At 44.9% G+C, this 20,043-nt stretch overlaps 1 protein-coding gene across 7 annotated transcripts in view; it reads right to left on the bottom strand.

Moving 5' to 3' along the window:
- Positions 1-20,043, bottom strand: part of LOC126101575 (cytospin-A) — a 534,312-nt gene that overhangs the window by 76,962 nt on the left and 437,307 nt on the right. For all 7 annotated transcript variants that reach the window (XM_049912225.1, XM_049912224.1, XM_049912227.1 and 4 more), the window contains exon 4: positions 11,457-11,742. In XM_049912225.1, the coding sequence (XP_049768182.1) occupies positions 11,457-11,742 (286 nt within the window). The remainder of the gene's footprint in view (positions 1-11,456; positions 11,743-20,043) is intronic.

The following is a 20,043-nucleotide window of genomic DNA, read 5'->3' as shown; positions in this document are numbered from 1 at the left end:
TGCACCAAGTTTCAGATACCAGTTTGGTAAAACACCGTGTCCTGCTGCGTGAGAAAGTCCGTATTTGCCTGCTGCACATCCTCGTCCGACAGGAATTGTCGACCCTTCGAAGCCTTTTTAAGGGACCGAAGGCGTGATGGTTGCACGAGGAGTGATGAAGGGGTGGCTGCTCGAGAGTCTCACACTTGAGCTGGCTATCTTCTGCGTTATGATATTTGCGATATGGGAACGTGGGTTATCATGAAGCAGCAGCAGCCCTTGTTGCGTAGCATTTCCACAACTTTGGTTTTCTATAGATGTGCTGCCCCCATACACATCTTCATTCTCCGAGGGATGTCTACCAGTGTTTGTCCTTCGGCAGCCAAGAAAAGAATAACACCACGCTGATCATGTTTGGATGGTTCAAAAATGGTTCTGAGCACTATGGGACTCAACTTCTGAGGTCATTAGTCCCCTAGAACTTAGAACTAGTTAAACCTAACTAACCTAAGGACACCACACACATCCATGCCCGAGGCAGGATTCGAACCTGCGACCGTAGCGGTCTCGCGGTTCCAGACTGCAGCGCATAGAACCGCAGGGCCCCTTCGGCCGGCATGTTTGGATGGATTTGGTAATAACTTCGCCACAGTTACGTTTCGTCATTTACCGCAGGCATTTCGGAAAGACATGAACGCCACACTAATCCATTGCCTACATGTCAGTGCTGAATGTATCCGCACCGAACTCACGCTATGTTGCATATAAGTTACAGCAAAGCTCTCAAACGGAAACTTCTGATCGCCCCCTTGTAACAGTCACGATGCTACACAATACCCATAACGGATAACCTCAGTGCGGCTTGTGGCACGATACCTGGACTTTTTTAATTTAAGTAACATACACTACTGGCCATTAAAATTGCTACACCACGAAGATGACGTGCTACAGACGCGAAAGTTAACCGACAGGAAGAAGAAGCTGTGATATGCAAATGATTAGCTTTTCAGAGCATTCACACAAGGTTGGCGCCGGTGGCGACACCAACAACGTGCTGACACGGGGAAAGTTTCCAACAGATTTCACATACACAAACAGCAGTTGACCGGCGTTGCCTGGTGAACGTTGTTGTAATGCCTGGTAAATGCGTACCATCACGTTTCCGACTTTGATAAAGGTCGGATTGTAGCCTATCGCGATTGCGGTTTATCGTATCGCGACATTGCTGCTCGCGTTGATCGAGATCCACTGACTGTTAGCAGAATATGGAATCGGTGGGTTCAGGAGGGTAATACGGAACGCCGTGCAGGATCCCAACGGTCTCGTATCACTAGCAGTCGAGATGACACGCATCTTATCCGCATGGCTGTAACGGATCGTGCAGCTACGTCTCGATCCCTGAGTCAAAAGATGGGGACGTTTGCAAGACAACAACCATCTACACGAACAGTTCGACGACGTTTGCAGCAGCATGGACTATCAGCTCGGAGACCGTGGCTGCGGTTACCCTTGACGCTGCATCACAGACAGGAGCGCCTGCGATGGTGAACTCAACGACGAACCTGGGTGCACGAATGGCAAAACGTCATTTTTTCGGATGAATCCAGGTTCTGTTTACAGCATCATGAAGGTCGCATCAGTGTTTGGCGACATCACGGTGAACGCACATTGGAAGCGTGTATTCGTCATCGCCATACTGACGTATCACCCGGCGTGATGGTATGGGGTGCCATTGGTTACACGTCTCGGTCACCTCTTGTTCGCATTGACGCACTTTGAACAGTGGACGTTACATTTCAGATGTGTTACGACCAGTGGCTCTACCCTCCATTCGATTCCTGCGAAACCCTACATTTCAGCAGGATAATGCACGATCGCATGTTGCAGGTCCTGTACGGGCCTTTCTGAATACAGAAAATGTTCGACTGCTGCCCTGGCTAGCACATTCTCCAGATCTCTCACCAACTGAAAACGTCTGGTCAATGGTGGCCGAGCAACTGGCTCGTCACAATACGCCAGTCACTACTCTTGATGAACTGTGGTATCGTGTTGAAGCTGCATGGTCAGCTGTACCTGTACACGCCATCCAAGCTCTGTTTGACTCAATGCCCAGGCGTATTAATGCCGTTATTACGGCCAGAGGTGGTTTTTCTGGGTACTGATTTCTTAGGAGTCTATGCACCCAAATTGCGTGAAAATGTAATCACATGTCAGTTCTAGTATAGTACATTTGTCCAATGAATACCCGTTTATCATCTGCATTTCTTCTTTGTGTAGCAATTTTAATGGCCAGTAGTGTATAAGAACCATTGTGGAACTTCGCCATAAGGATAACTTCCAGGCAACATATTTCTGATTAAGAAAGAAGCAGTTTACCAAAATAAACGCCTTTTAGGGTAAAAACAGCTGAACTTACTATCAGACAGAAGCATTAATAGGACTTTAGGATTAGTAAAAAGACCATTGTCACATGAGTGAGTGTTAAGCTTAAGACGAGTCTACAGAACGCAGTGACAGCTCAAACAGCAAACGCAAAATGTTCCTGTTTGGACTGCTATTATCTAACCTTTTGGAAACTAAGGGACTACAAAGAGCTCCCAGTGGGACTAAAAGACTAAAAGCCTTGGCTATTGTACAATGGTAACTTTAATATTGGCTCGACAGTTCTAGTCTTACACAGTTCCCAACTGCTAGACGGGATAAGTGCGTAGAGAAAACCAAGGGCTGCATACAATCCAGTATGCCATCTTCCTACGACTGAGTCCTATAGCGGCAGTGGAAGGAAAATGAACTGCAGCTGGAGTCAGGAAGGGTGGCGGTCGAGTTCAGGCTTGTTCCGCGCATCTACGTCACGCATTCTCGCACAACCAATGAGCGTTCAGTCGTGTTCTGAGGGCTCTGCTATGAATGTCGTAGCCAATGCGAGCATTAAGCACCATCGTCTCGAGTTATTTGGTGAATTTTTATTCCATTTGTTGCGAGCTGGCACAGCTAACGATTGTGGTAAGCGACAAACTCTGAACAATCAAACAAGTGACATAAACTGCAGTATATACGCTTCCTCCAAGCGCAGTGCACGCGTATGCGCTTACCACAACCATCGCTTGGAACCGACAACAACAGTGTCCCCGTCCGTGGCACGAACCGCCATCGTTCGTGGCTGCGGCTATAGTGGGGTACATGTAACCATTTTATGTATCGTGTCCAATGCATGGCCGTCAGTGCAGGAGTGCATCTTGAGATATAAAGCCTTTTCTCGTCTTCAAAACAGACTGACTGCAGATTAATATGACACTACGTTCGCCGGCCGGAGTGTCCGAGCGGTTCTAGGCGCTACAGTCTGGAACCGCGCGACCGCTACGGTCGCAGGTTCGAATCCTGCCTCGGGCATGGATGTGTGTGATGTCCCTAGGTTAGTTAGGTTTAAGTAGTTCTAAGTCCTAGGGGACTGATGACCTCATATGTTAAGTCCCATAGTGCTCAGAGCCATTTGAACCATCTTTTGACACTACGTTCTGTATTAGCGAAAGAATTAAGAATCTGTCATCGTCCTGCAGCATCCCTTGACTGAATTGGAATATTTTCTTTGCGAAGAATTGTATAAAACGTTACTGACTACGTTACAGGTGATTTATGATCTGCACATTTAATTTAGAACCATCGATTCCACAGTCTTGAATTATTTCATGTCTGAAGATACTGAGCCACTGAAGGTTATATCCTATAGCTACTTACTTTGATTGCCGAACTATACTGTAATGTGGGACTAGCAACTGCTGACTTCTTTTGGCACTACTTTCAAACTGTTGGCTAAAAAAAAGAAGAGGAAGATGTTACTCCACTACATGCATCACTTACGATTCCCTTATGTGATCGTCAGTTGCACTTTATTTTTATTCCATACTTAAAATTTTGAAGGCGTATCTGAATAGTAGCAGTAACGATGAACAAAAAATGTTTACGTGTCTAGCCGATATTATTGTGATTTTCTGATGGCTGACTGGATAAATTTTATTCTGGAAACTGATTCGGCCACTTATACCTTTTTCGTTCATTTCACCTACGGCTATGATCTTTGCGTTCGAAAAATGCGAAGCTTGACAGTGTTTCGGATTGCACACTAAAAAGGTATCAGGCGAATTTTTTGTCATTACTGTCATTATTAAACACATCTTAAGATTGCCGACATGAAATGTTATGGAGTCGCATTCCAATGATTTACTTCAATTACTGATGAGCAGCACGATAATTTGTTTTCTGTCTTTGAAGGAGAACAAAGCGGCAAAAATACTTATGCTCATTTGCTGCAGGTGTCTGAAACAATGTACCATCATATGACACAATGGTTGGGTGATACAAATGCCTCCAGTGTAGTCAAAGTAGTTAAGAATGGAGCGTCTGACCGTCTCTCTGGAAATAACCTGGAATCTAAAGACCTGCGTTTCACTATCGCTGCAGTTCTGAGAAAAGTAAATATCAGTCGTTAATCAGTTCGCAAACATCTTACACGACGTTTTAAAAATGACGAATTTCGCCGCTCGCTTGGCACATAATTGTTCTCCGCGAACAACGCTAGCAGCGGAGATGTTGAGCTACGTCATTTCTTAGACTCTCCCGCCGATTTGATGACATCTCGTGGAAATCGGGTTTTCTGCCGGATATCAGCGTCTTCCAAACACGATATTTCGAGGTCATTACCTGACGTCTTCATCAGGTGTTCCCTGAGATCGAAATATCGTGTTTGGAAGACGCTGATATCCGGCAGAAAACCCCATTTCCACGAGATGTCATGTTGAGCTATGTTCGCTCAATCCAGTTGCCTTCTTTAGCCGCCTGGTCAACACTGACAAGCGTTCGATTCATCATTATAACCTCGAGACAAAGAAGCGATGCAATCGGTGGAAACATGCGGACCCTCATCGGGCAAGGTAGTGACTTTTTTTTTTTTTGTCGCACTAATACGTAATAGCTGTGCACAGTGGTTGCTTTTGCCACAATGCAACTCCCCAACTTATCCTACACAGGAAACACTAACACTCGCTATCAAATTTTGCCACATCCCCGTATTCTCTTCACAGCGCACGCAGTGACTTCTTCCTCTCTCCTGGGATGAAGAAATCCTTGCATGCCATGGACATCCGGAACGACACCGAGGTGATTTCCAAGAGGGCACGTTTCCGTAACAGTCAAAATGCGGACTTAAACAACCTTTTCTGCCAAATTATTCATCGTTGGGAAAACTGTGTCGCATTTAACGGAGATTATAATGTATAGGATTATTCTGTCACCACGCTTCATGGTGGCAGCTTGGTTTTCTCGAGGTAATAATCAAAAGGTTGCGGTTACTCCTCGGATAAGATATGACTGCTCTACACGGGAGGTGAAGTTTACTCCATCCACGCCGCTTCTCACGCCCAATGCCGGTTACAGAAGAATTCTCCGAACAACCTACTAGTCATTTGACGCATCCCCTCTCTACATATACAGTAATACTCCGAAGCCATCTTACGTTGAGTGGTGCAGGATATTTCTGGTGTCACAAACTGGCTCCCCCCTCGCCCCCCCCCCCTTTTCCACTGTTCCACTCGCATATGGGACAATGGAAAAAAAATTGTTGTCAATAGGTCTAACTCGTCAATAGGTGTCTATATTATGTCTAATTTCTCTAATTTCCTGACGTGGTCGTTTTATACGATGTATGTGGGAGGAAGTAACCTGTTGTCTGACTCTCCTAAAAGAGAATCTCTCCGTGGTGCACACCGCCATTCTTGCAGCATCTGCGACTCGAGTTTGTGGAGCATCTCTGTAACGCTATCGCACGGACTATACGATCAGTTCGTCATTCCACCGGGAAGGAGGTACACGGATCCTGTTGTCTGTAGTTCAACCATGCCTAGACGGTCATTGTTACTTTGTGCCAGAAGGTGAGTGAACCAAAGCAATGTTGTTCGGACATGGAGGAGATACATAGAGACAGGAACTGTCTATGACATGCCACGCTCAGGCCGCCCAAGGACTACTACGGCAGTGGATGACTGCTACCTACGGGTTATGGGACTCGAAGGAACCCTGACAGCAACGCCAGCACGTTGAATACTGCTTTTCGTGCAGCCACAGGACGTCGTGTTACGACTCAAGCTGTGCACAGAAGGCTGCATGATGCGCAACTTCCCTCCCGACGTCCATCTTTGCAACCATGACAGCATGTAGCGCGGTACAGACGGGCCCCAACAACATGCCAAATGGACCGCTCAGGATTTGCATCACGTTCTCTTCACCGATGAGCATCGCATATGGCTTCAACCAGACAATCGTCGGAGACACGTTTGGAGGCAATCCGGTCAGATTGAACGCCTCACACTCACTGTCCAGAGAGTGCAGTAAGGTGCAGGTTCCCTGCTGTTTTGGGGTGGCATTATGTGGGGCCGACCTAAGCCGCTGGTGGTCATGGAAGGAGCCGTAACGTCTGTACGGTATGTGAATGCCATCCTCCCACCGATAGTGCAACTATATCGGCAGCATATTGGCGAGCCATTCATCTTCATGGACGACAATTCGCGCCCACATCGTGCACATCTTGTGAATGGCTTCCTTCAGGATAACGACATCGCTCGACTAGAATGGCCACCATGTTCTCCAGACATCAACCCTATCGGTCATGCCTGGGATAGATTGAAATGGGCTATTTATGGACGATGTGACCCACCAACCACTCTGAGGGATCTAGGCCGAAGGGAGTGAGACAATCTGGACCAACAGTGCCTTGATGAACTGGTGGATAGTATGCCACGACGAATACGGGCATCATCAATACAAGAGAACGTGCTACTGGGTATTCGAGGTACCCGTGTGTACAGCAATCTGAACCGCCACCTCTGAAGGTCTCGCTGCGTGGTGGTGGTACAACACGCAATGTGCGGTTTTCGTGAGCAATAAAAAGCGCGGAAATGCTGTTTATTTTGATCTCTGTTTCCAATATTCTGTACAGGTTCCGAAACTCATGGAACCGATGTGATGCAAAGCTTTTTTTGGTGTGTGTATATTGTAAGCAGTAACGGTCCTATCACATTTCCTTGGGGTATTCAGGAAATAACATTTACATCTCCCTCCCTTCTTTTCCCCTCTTGCACTTTCACCCGCGTCATTTTCCGCTACTAACTGTGATACGCACTGTACACTCATCTTGCACTTGGCCGCCCTCTCAGTGTAGCACTGCAAGTGGCTGCCACTAACTGTGATGAGTCCTGTACAGCTGCGGCACCTCTGGCGCCCTAGGTGGCGACTTGTGTCGCTTGGAAACCGGCCCTGCTCACGTCACCAGAGTCTTTATGACGGGATTCCCTTGTCTGACCGCACCTTCCTGCGAATGGTGACGAGTGCGCGTTTAGTCCTACCTCGTGCCGGAAGTCCAACTACCTTGTGGGTACTATCAACTGACAGTAGGGCTGCTAAACGTCCCATATGGTTAGAGATACCCCGTAGATGAGCGTTTAAAACATTATGGTGAATCGACATTGTATGGGACAGCAAAATCCCATATTCAATATTTTCCCGATACGTTACTCTTGTCCGTGTACTCATTTGTCGAAATTGCATCAGAGTTTGGCCGATATGTTGCTGATCAATATAATGACGTATGAAGTTGTCTTCTATCACATTTATCGGTTATCGTGTTACGTTACATCCCACTAGCCGGCCGGTGTGGCCGTGCGGTTCTAGGCGCTTCAGTCTGGAACCGCGTGACCGCTACGGTCGCAGGTTCGAATCCTGCCTCGGGCATGGATATGTGTGATGTCCTTAGGTTAGTTAGGTTTAAGTAGTTCTAGGGGACTGATGACCACAGATGTTAAGTCCCATAGTGCTCAGAGCCATTTGAACCATTTTACCCATCCCACTACTTTTATCAGAAAATGCGTTTTCATTGAATTTGCAGCTGTAGCGTAAGTTATTTGTCAAAGAAACTTAAGAACTGTGTCTACGTACAAGCAGAAGAAGAAGACACGACGGGCCACGTAGGAATTATCTGAATGTGACGGAAATCGGTATATGTTATGTGCATGTACAAACAAACAAATTATTATAATTTCAGAAAAGTGGTTAGCACACTGGACTCGCATTCGGGAGGACGACGGTTCATTCCCGCGTCCGGCCATCCTGATTTAGGTTTTCCGTGATTTCCTAAATCGCTCCAGGCAAATGCCGGGATGGTTCCTTTGAAAGGGCACGGCCGACTTCCTTCCCCATCCTTCCCTAATTGGATGAGACCAATGACCTCGCTGTCTGCTCTCCTCCCCTACAACAAACCAATCCAATTTCAGGAAAACTTTGTGGTTTATTTAAGAGAAAGAACTCCATCAATTGAGCAAGTCAACAACGCGTGCTCCACCTCTGGTCATTAAGACAGCAGTTGTTCGCCTTGGCATCGACAATGGAATTGTTGGGAGTTCTCATGAAGGATGTAGTGCCCAGTTCTGTCCGACTGGCGCGTTACTTCGTTTAAGTCCCGAGCTGGTTGGCGAGCTCTACTCACAATGCTCCAGACTTCCTTAACTAGGGAGCAATCCAGCGACCCCGCTGGCCAACGCAGGGTTTGGCAAGCAGGATTACACGCAGTAGAAACTCTCGCTGAGTGTGGGCGGACATTATCTTGCTGAAATGTAATCCCGAAGGCTAACGAAACGAGCGTAGAAGACCGTCATTCCGCAATGCCGTGAGGGTGCTGTGGATGACAACCAAAGGGTTCCTGCTATGAAAAGAAATAGCACCCCACATTATCACTCTTGGTTGTCGGGCCGTACAGCGGGCGACAGTCAGCTGTCCGAGGCGTCTCCATTGACTGGAGTAGAACTGATCCCTGATGACCAGCGAAAATGTGTGTGGAGACGCCCCGGACAGCGCTGGGATACCAATCTGACTGTCGCTCACCGTACGGCCCTGTAGCCAGGGCTGCTTTTTCACAGCAGAAACCCTTTGATTGTCATTGAGGACACGCTTACAACACAGCGGTACGTCGATGATATCCTATACCCCGTTTTGCTGCCCTTCACGGCAAGACATTCTGGGCTTACATTTCAGCAAGATAATGCCCGCCCACACTGCATGTATTCGAGCTTGCCAAACGATATCTTCGCCAGCAAGGACGCCGTGTATCTACCCAATTAAGAACGTCTGGAGCATTATGAACACGGCCCTCCAACCTTCACGAGATTCTGATGATGAAACGCGCCAGTTGGACAGAATTCGGCACAGTATTCGTCAAGAGGACATCCAACATCCCTATCAATTCATGCCAGGCCGAATAACTGCTTGCATAAGGATCAGAGTAACTACTTTCATAAGGATCAGAGTTGGACCAACACATTATTCGCTTGCTCAATTTGTGAAGCCATTTCTCTCGAATAAATCACCCAATTTTTCTGTAATTGGGTATGTCCATCACATCTACCTGTTCCCGTCCCATTCGCGTAATTCCTTCGTCGTTCGTCTTTGTTTGTTTTTTAAGTAGTTTCCTTCAGATTATCTAATTCCAACTACACCTCCGAACGAACAAAAATTACGCGTCCGTAATAGCCATCAAGTGTCAGCTGTCACGATTGTTGCGTTTCTTTTCTTCTTTTGTCAATAACGATACAGAAGTGGACTCCGTTCAAAGGTGTGCTGTAAAAAACTTAAGTTTCTTGTAGCTTTTAAAATGAGAAATTCAGGTAAACTTGAATTATAGTTACAGTAGTCAGGAATTTCTGGAAATTCTACATCGACAAAAACTTTCTGCCTACAGCAAACACGATTTTATTAGAGATTAGTCTCACGATGGAATGATCTAATACGAAGGATAGTCAATAATTCTGTAGACAAATTAATGTAGAAATGTAACAGTTTGTAGGAGTTGTACATGACTTTACGTTGGCATCACTGGGATGCCCTTAGAACAGCTGATTCGGGTAAAAATTGTTTTGCTCGTAACCTCAATACTGCATTTGACGATGGCGTGTTCGATTCTAGTCGCCGCATAAGCTGAACAAAATTCAGTGATACTTCTATTGTTTTCTGAAGATGAAGAACCGTCTACTATCTTTTCTTGAATAATTTTGTATGGCAGAAGTTGTAGGAACCATGGAAATTTTTGTTCAGTGGGCAGAGCGGTTCAAAAAAAGTCGAACCTCAGTGACTAACGAGCACGTTCTATCCGGGCAGTTGAAGCGTCAGCTCCTTCGCCTGAAGCTCGCACTGACGAGGTTATTCAAAAAGACCGGTATGTTACAGTTGAACATAGAGCATATAACATTGGCCGCAGATGTTGGAACAAGTCAAAACGTTATCAGTAACAAGCTCAAATATAACGTGGGTCCCGAAGGAGTTAACGGAAAACCACTAGCAAAGAAGAGTCAGAGTGTGGACAGACTTGAATGAACGCTTTTCATACAACAAGATTTTGACGTGTAATGAAACTTGTATCCACTATTTTGAACCAGTTTCCAAAAGACAAAGCATGGAATGTAAGCACGCCAGCTCACCTATCCAAAAGAAATTCAGAACTCAATCATCAGCGGGAAAATGTTGATCGTCCTTTTGGAATGCCCAAGATGTATTTAGTGGTTTTTTGGAGGATCAGTGTACAGTACAGTACGTACTACTCAGACACTCTGATCAAGTAGAGCCAGCAATGAAAACATCGCGGATCTCAAAGAAAAGGCGTAGATACGACATTGCTGGCCCACATCCCAGTTGGCTCAAGATACCATTGAAAAATTATGGGTTCGGAGACAATCAACTCATCCTCCCAGCAGTCCAGATTTGGCTCCTTCGGATTTTCGGTTGTTTGGTCTACTGAAGGAGGCACTACGTAGAAAGGAGCTCAGCAACAACGACGGGGTGACTTCTTTGCATCACGTATATAAGACAAAAAACTAGTTCATTATTGGGACAAGCGTACTAATATTAGTAGGGATTATGTAGTGAACTAGTAAAATATTTATTATGTACAAACACTGTTTTGCTTACATCAATTTGTCTGTATAATTATTGAATTCCCTCGTATGTTTGTGTTTAATGTCTAAATTTTGAACTGATTAGTAAGAGCTCTGCAGTATTTACACGTTGAGTGCCTAATTCACTTACTACTGTACACCGATTACGGTAAACTTTCTGTTTAGTACCCAGCTCAAACCGTTCCCTAAATAAAATTATAACCATCCGGGTAAAAATGTGGAGTTACGATTGGTGTTCGTAATTGGGGTATTGTAGAAGTTGGCAACCTTAGCTCGCACCGACGCTACAGCCAGAGTTACCAACATTGGCGTTCTGAACACGTCAGCAATGAGACGGCTCATGTTTACCTCAACGTCTACGCTACACCTGTTGCGCATGCGCTGAGCGCACTTTCCTCTTATCGTGGCTCAAGCGCGCTTTTGGTCCGCACACAATGCTAGACAGCTGTTAGTAGTATTGTGCCGTGCAAGACAGCGTTATCGTCGTACCTGGAGCCTCTCCCTGAGAGAATGGACCTCGTGCTCGGCGTCGAGCAGAACCGCGAGGCGCGCCTCCAAGCGCGCCTTCTCGCTGACCACCTGTTGGTACTGCGCGGCCAGCTGCTGCTGCTGTTGTTGTAGCTGTTGTTGTTGTTGTTGTTGTTGTTGCTGCTGCTGCAGGGCCAGAGAGCCACCCTCGACGTCCACCATGCTGGGCCCCGAGGGCTCGGCCGCTGCGCCGCCCTTGGGCCCGGCGCCGCCGCCCGCGCCGCCCCCGGCCGAAGACGCCGCGTGTCTGCCGCGAAACAGCGATTTCAGCTTCATCATAATAGCACAGCCCAAACACACAAGGAACAAGGAAACCCCGACGCTCACGGGCTCACACAGTAACAAAACCGAACACGCGCACAACTCCTCCGTGGTGTCTGAGCACAGAAAAAACTTAAATCGAGTTGTGTTAAAATACACGATAGTTACTACTTTTTATGTATGACCACACGGTAACGTCAGCACATTAAAAACTGTCATGCACATAGTGGGGACAGAACGACACCTTGGATGCGCAAAGTATTCCAACTCGTCTACGCGACCTTATCTCTTCGAATGACAACTCGCAATTCCAGGAGCGCGCATCATCATTCGACTGCCCCAGCATCACTGAAACCAATCTAACCGGAATGTCAAGATGTCCATAAAACGGAGCTTCACATTACTAAATGCCGACACAAGACCCGGATACTGTTTGTATCACGCAACTGACTCTTGACATCAGTAATAATGCCTCGTAAAGACAGACTGAGAGCGGCAGTCACTTGGCGGATACAACGAAATCTTTCAAATCGACCACCTGTCAGTCTAAACGTTTGATCGCTGTTCTCCTCTCCGCAACAGCTTTGGAGGAACGCTGTCAATTCTTACTGCCAGATCCTACCAGTAGACACGCAGATCTCTCCCACATAAACACATACACTTTTCCTCCGTTATTCGGCCGTGCGCGTCTGTTACTGACGAAACACGGAATACTGCTCAGTCCATAACGAACACACAGAGCACCGCGCACACCCGCAAAACACCGTAGTCAACTTTCCCCGCCGACTGCTCATACGAGACTGGAGTCAGGAGAGACGAGGTGGTGAAGAGAGAGAGCGCGGTAGCTACAGAGTGGGGGTACCCACGGCACTGGTAGGGGGAGGGGCGGGACGCGGGGCTCTGCCTATGCTGACCGTTATCATTTCAATGCCAGGCCGGGCTGCGCGGCGTTGCCACGCGCACGCGCAAGAGGCACTACGTCTCACCGGCGCGGCGCGGCGGTCGGATCGCGAGCTACCAGACGAGACCGTCTCTCCACTGCGTCCTCCGGTCTGTCGCCCACGCTTCAAAACGGCGCGGCGGCCGGGCCGACCTTCGCAAGGACACCTGCGTGCGTTCACTGCCCCGTCCGAGATGCCTCTGGCCGCCGACCTACTGCCTGAAACACATGCACACACCTGTCGGAAAAGAAATCGGCAAATGAAGGATACAGCTGACTCTTCAAGCAAAAGAACGATGAGACTGGCAGTGACAAATCGCGACTGGCTAGATCTGTTTCATATTACACGAGGTACTGCGCCCGGAATGGTGCTGTTTTGTCATGGAGGTATCGCCAGGATAGAATACCTGCTGGACAAAATAAGCGGGGATATTTATCAAAGAACATTGAAGATTAGGGACACGCACAATATACGGAAAGGTAGAACACAGGGAATGATGGAAACGGTGGGACGACGCTTTGATCCGCTCTTATTTGCTGAACCGCCCACAACTCAGTAAACATAAATGAAATGTTTTCATTTTATCCATATTTTTGCAGCTGTGAACGTGACTGTATTCAAAACACATGAAGTTTAAATAAAAACGGCTTCAGTCACAACTTTTTCGTGTTTTATTAAGTTATACGATGCATTTCGGATCTTTAGGTGCAAATAGTGTAATACATAATTTCCATTTGGTATAGAGTTAGGTGAAATGCATATTCCTGCATATTGCTGTTAGGTTTTACAATTTGTCTTTCGTGAATAGTGTGTGAAAAAATGTGAGAAACAGTGGAATAAAAAAAGTTGAAAACTTAACCGTACAAACAAGGAAGATCATTTCTAACCTTTTAATGTCACCATACCTTTGTTTATTCTTTCTGTCATCGCACATCATGTCACTCAAGGCTAACATTTGTTAATGCACTTTAAAAACACTTCTCATATACAGTTTAACGTATGATCATAGATGAAGATTATCAAGTAATGCTAGAAATGTATTACGAAGTTGACATATGCAAAGAATAAATTTTAAGGTCTTTAAAATTAGTAAATAACTATGGCTAGTGAAGTGTGTGTATATTTTTGATTTTATGGAGGTATATTTGCAATTGTTCTAACAGATTTAGGGTCTTAACATTGGCTGCAATGGGTAGTACTACTACATTTTTCCTATCCCGTTGATTACATTACAGTGTTATTAAATTATCATTCCTATCCTGTTGATAATATGTTTGGCTTCTAGCATATGGTGTGTAATAACTCATTTTTCAAGCTAGTTGAATGAAGTATTTCTAAAATGTGTAAACTAATGTGCGCCTTGAGTAACGTGATGTGATGTGATGCGATGTGCAATGACAGAGTCAATAAACCAACGTAAGCTGACTTTAAAACGTTGAAAATTTTCTTCCTACTTTGCTTGGTAAGTTTTCCATTGTTTTTTTCATTGTTTTTCCACTGTCTCTCACATATTTCCCGCACCTGATTCACGAAATACAAAACCTATCCATCTCACCCAAGAACAAATGTAAATTTTGTATTACGATTTGTACCTGACGATCGAGCTCAGAGTCCGAAATGCATCGTATAAATTAATGACAAACGAAAAAATGTGACTACAGGTATTTTGATCCATACCTCTATCACAGCTCCCGTACCTGTGAAAGAACCGGCAACCAGAACCGTAACCCCGGTTAGAAGTTTAGTACACTGGTGCCCAAAATTAAAGCAACAAACGGAAGTTTTGCAAAGTTGTGTTTATTTTACCACAAAACAGTATGAACAGGTGATAGCAAAGTAGAAGCAATGTAAAGAATACAGAACGTAAACTGCAACATGGAGAACAGTATACGAAAATGCTCTTCGCTTTTTCCAACTTCAACAGATTTGCACACACGTCCCGACAACTGCTTAGCGTGCTCACTATGGGGTCTGACCACCTCTGGCAGCAATAGATGTCTGACAACGACGGCGCATGGTGTGAATGACGTCATCAATGTCATGTTGAGGCAATTACGTCCTCTCTTCCTGCAAAGTAGTTCTTAAGTATTGCAGAATGGATGCAAATGTTGGCGTGATGCAACCCGTCAGCCTAATGCATCCCAGACAATTCTATGGGATTCAAATCGGGAGAGCGAGCACGCCACGCCATGTGCACAGTATCTTCCATTTCCACGAAGACATCAACCACTCGTCCTCTATGAGGTCGAGCAACATCAAATCTGGACGCACAGCACCGCGCAACAATCGTGCCCGAGGTCCCAAGACCTCGTCACGATACCTGACAGCAATTAAACCTTCCCGATTCACCCGTACAATTTCATGAAGAGGTGTTGGATTGGTCAACATAATCCCTGCCCATACCATTAACGATTCTCCTCGATATCTGTGTCTTTCATAATGTTCGGATCTCGAAATCGTGTTCCACATCCCCTTCCCGTCGAGAATCGCTCTCCAGACCAAAACGGGACTCATCTGTGAAAAGGACATTCGGCCACTGTTCGACTGTCCAGATGATATGTTGACGACTCCACTCTACACGTTCGCTTCTGTGAAGATGTGTCAGAGGTAGACATACAGCACGTCTCCGACAATAAAGGACACTCTGCCGAAGCCTTCTGTACACCGTTTGCATCGAAACAATACGTCAGATACCAGTTGCTGTGCAGCACTAAGGCGGTTCGGTCGTGCCCTTACAGCCAAATAACGGTCACTGTTACTGGTGTCTCAAGTGGTCGGCCCTGCGCTGGTCTTCGGCATACAGTTTCGATCTCGGTAAACTGTCGCCACACCCGAGAAACAACAAAACGATTCACGTTAAGCCATGGGGCCACATGAATTTTGCGACTGTCCTGCTGCCATTCTCCCTATGGCCCTCCATCGCAGAAACGTCTGGAAAGCGTTTTCTCTGTGCCATATTGCACCAACTGTGACTGTGCACCAGCGATTGTGGACGTGGGACTACCCGGTAAACACTACTCCGTTCGATACGTGCCCTGGTGTCATCGTCGGCGTGGTTTTCCGTTGACCGCATTGCCATCTTCCGTGCAGGACACGATCGTACGGATATCTGTTGACAGTTTGTATCACTATATCGTGAACTGTACACAGCACGGGTAAATAGCGGTTTCTTGCTTAATTTTGGACACCACTGTAATTCAGATGTGGTGACTGCCGCAGCCACAATTACACTACTATCCGGAATAGTTTTTCAACTTACTCCGGCAGCACGGAAGCGGTATATTAGTTTTCGAACGTCGTTTCTGTTTAACATCTTACATGCCCTATAAATCTGTAATGGAACTTTAGGAACACACAGCGCGTATCTCTTAGGAGAATTCCCAGATTCAACCCCGAGTTTTGTAATACAATGAAGACATACAATTAACTATACCAACATTGGTTGCACATCAGCATACAGGAAAGCTTGATCTAGGCTCCAAAATGATGTCGTCGGTTTAAGGTTTTACATAGCGTCCAGAAGAAATGAATAATAGTCCAGTAACCCCAATTCAAAGCCAACGGAGGGGATGATTCATTTGTTGGCCGAGGGCAATCGCGCTTATCATATTTTCTGTTCAAGTGACGTGGAGCGAGTAGCGACGTGCTAAGTTCAAATATTTACCTGTAAGGGCGAACAGGAAGCCGCAAATACTGCTGATGTGATCAACAAGCTTCCTTCTGTGGTATCGCTCCATTAAGGACCCAGAGCCCGGAATTACGATTAATATAAAGCCGCATTTACAGTGGATCTGGAAAACGTGTGTGTTTGTAACATTATCTACATTATCGACGAACCTATCTCTGTTTATTCACATCGCCTGCTGCGGCAAGCCGACGTACAAATATTGGGAAAGGAGTGAGACAGGGTTGTAGCCTCTCCCCGATGTTATTCAATCTGTATATTGAGGAAGCAGTAAAGGAAACAAAAGAAAAATTCGGAGTAGGTATTAAAATCCATGGAGTAGAAATAAAAGCTTTGAGGTTCGCCGATGACATTGTCATTCTGTCAGAGACAGCAACGGACTTGGAAGAGCAGTTGCACGGAACGGGCAGTGTCTTGATAGGAGGATATAAGATGAACATCAAGAAAAGCAAAACAAGGATAATGGAATGTTGTCGAATTAAGTCGGTTGATGCTGAGGGAATTAGATTAGGAAATGAGAAACTTACAGTAGTAAAGGAGTTTTGCTATTTGGAGAGCAAGATTACTGATGATGGTCAAAGTAGAGAGGATATAAAATGTAGACTGGCAATGGCAAGGAAACCGTTTCTGAAGAAGAAAAATTTGTTAACATCGAGTATAGATTTGTCAGGAAGTCGTTTCTGAAAGTATTTGTATGGAGCGTAGCCATGTATGGAAGTGAAACATGGACGATAAATAGTTTAGACAAGAAGAGAATAGAAGCTTTCGAAATGTGGTGCTACAGAAGAATGCTGAAGATTAGATGGGTAAATCACATAACTAATGAGGAAGTATTGAATAGGATTGGGGAGAAGAGAAGTTTGTGGCACAAGTTGACCAGAAGAAGAGATCGGTTGGTAGGACATGTTCTGAGACATCAAGGGATCACCAATTTAGTATTGGAGGGCAGCGTGGAGGGTAAAAGTCGTAGAGGGAGACCAAGAGATGAATACACTAAACAGATTCAGAAGGATGTAGGTTGCGGTAGGTACTGGGAGATGAAGAAGGTTGCACAGGGCAGATTAGCATGGAGAGCTGCATCAAACCAGTATCTAGACTGAACACAACAACAACAACATTTATTGATATTCTATGCTATGTTATGTTTGATGATGACGACAAATTTGCTGTAGTGGGGACTCCATTAATAATACTCCGCAATACAAGCAGGCGAAGAGAAAGACTCAGTCGTCGGTGGACGAAAAGGCACTACAGAAAACGAGACGAGAATAACATACTTCGAGAGCTTAATTTGGAATACGCGCTGGTTTTCTGAAATTCACTAGTATGCTGCCGTCTGACTTTAAATTCTAACAAATATGACAGAGCTATTTGTTTCAAAGAAAGACACAAATTTCAGCAAAGCAATTCCTGTGAAGCAAAGATTTGCTGTATTTGTACAGTTTTTAGTAATTGGATATTCCTTTCAAAGCCTTACGCATTTCTTCCGTATTTCAAAGCCAGCTATATCCCAAACAGTTCCTGCAGTTCGCGAAGCATCGATTGTAGGATTGCGTAAAGACAATTCAATTATGCAAGTAGCGTGTAAGTATATGAAAGGATCTTGATTGTCAACTCCCACAACCTCTCGTACAGTAATGTCAAAACTTTACTGAAGAATGACGCGAGGAGTTACGCAGCTGCCGATCACCCCGCCGCACCCACGCTCACTGACGTGTACGTATTTAGTTGCGCCTCAACCAGTGGTGCTGTAGTCCACACAAATTGTATCTAACAATTCAGCCTTCATTCGCTACAGTGCCTATTTTAATGCTAGTTCTGTACACCTCTGAAATTGTCTCACGAAGTGCACACCAGGGTCACAGTGACTCTGAATTACTTGTTGGAGAAATTGCATGAAAATAGAACATTTTATAATGAAATTGGACTATCATAAGCTAATCGCATTTTATTTCACTTCTGTCATGTACCGTTTCCATCGAATATTCTTAATCATGCATCCAAAATTCGAGATTGAGTAAAAACTGCCATGGAAGCTCTTCAATGACGAAACTTTAAAGTGATCCGATCTAAAGACTTTATTTAATGAAACGCACATATTACACCGATAGTTTGAGGTGTTCTCAATCATTGATAAAATCGTTCGTTCATTTTTTTCCACTCTCTCTGAATATGGACTTCAATGTTACAGGCAACTGGCCGGCCTCTTCTGTTAGGGACATTTGCTCCAACGATGACTATTCTTACTATGGCGGACTGTATTTTCTTCATTGCTGTCGGAAGATTCGGCAGACTGATTAGTTTCGGCAATGACCAGAACTGACGCAGGAGAATCAGCTTCAGAATGACTTTGATCAGGAAAGTCACCCTCGCGACTGATTCTTCTAACAATGCTGCTCATACAACATCCTCTGTTAGTAAATTATCATTTAAACGTGACGTTTTCACGATAGGACAGTTAGACAATGTGTACTACAAGGTCACAGTGACCCTTCAAAAACTATTTCTTTCAAATTAATTACACAACGATGCCTCAAAACTTCGAAAGTCTATTCTATACTAAGTCTCACTCACCGCTGAATTCATATTGGTGGCAGTGTGGGCTGTGTGTGTACGGTAGCGCACGCATGCATGTTATTTCGAATCCTAAGGATAGATTTTTAAGCGGGTTCTTGTTTTTACAGCGTCTATGTGTGTTCTCTGTTCAGTCACGGTGACTTTAGGAAACTGTAAAAACCAGATAAACTGAATAAAGATAAAGAGGTCCAAAATGTCATTGAGCAGAATCTAATTTCAAATTAATTTTTGTGACTGAAGGTGGAAGTATGCTTTTGCCAATAATTTCCAAAGAAGAATGCATACTGATGAACAAGTTCGTTTCCCGTCATTGCCCTTTCAGAGCATACATTTGTTACAGATTAGTTACTTACATGTTCCACAACTCCTAAACAAGTCTTTTTTCAAAATGATGTGGAACCAATCACTTCATACGTTCCGTGTACATGATTAGTGTTAACCCTAATGAACACATTACTTTCAGCCTTACTCTGTCATCTACACTTAGATTATTTTTAGCTTTTTAATTTTTTATTTAGTAGAAGTTCGTCAATGGAATAGGAGGAGACTTCCACGAAAAATTACCTTTGGGACATTTTAAGTTATTGGACAAATAAACAAAAATTTTTGTCGCTGCATACTGATATTTATGAGACACTGGGTAACGAAGGTCATTTTTTCCGCTGGTGTTGTAGGTGTGGAAATCAGTATACTTCTCAAACTGAGGGTTATTTACGACTAATTTCTTTATTGAATGTTATGTGTTGCAAAGTTGCAGTTAAAATGCCTAACTCCTCGAATAGGTACCTGTATCAAGACTGCGGGTGAGCGCATTTCTTACTGCTCGATTTTGTGCAATGAATAATTCCTAAGTGATGAGTTGCCCAGAAAATTATTCCAAGAGTTTATTGGATGGAAATACACAAAATGTGAGGAGGTTGATTAGTTTGTTTCCAAGGCTAGCAATTATATGAAGAGCGTAAGTAGTTGAACTTAAGAATTTAAAACGCAATGTCGCGTGTTTCTTCCGGTTCAAGTCTTCATCGATATGTACACCCAAAAATTTGGAGTATTCTACCATATTTCTTGACTTGTTCATGTGCGA

Source organism: Schistocerca cancellata, chromosome 9, assembly GCF_023864275.1.
Source record: "Schistocerca cancellata isolate TAMUIC-IGC-003103 chromosome 9, iqSchCanc2.1, whole genome shotgun sequence".
NCBI lineage: Eukaryota > Metazoa > Arthropoda > Insecta > Orthoptera > Acrididae > Schistocerca > Schistocerca cancellata.
The sequence above is the reverse complement of the archived record's forward strand: the minus strand, read 5'-3'. Positions and strand labels throughout refer to the sequence as shown.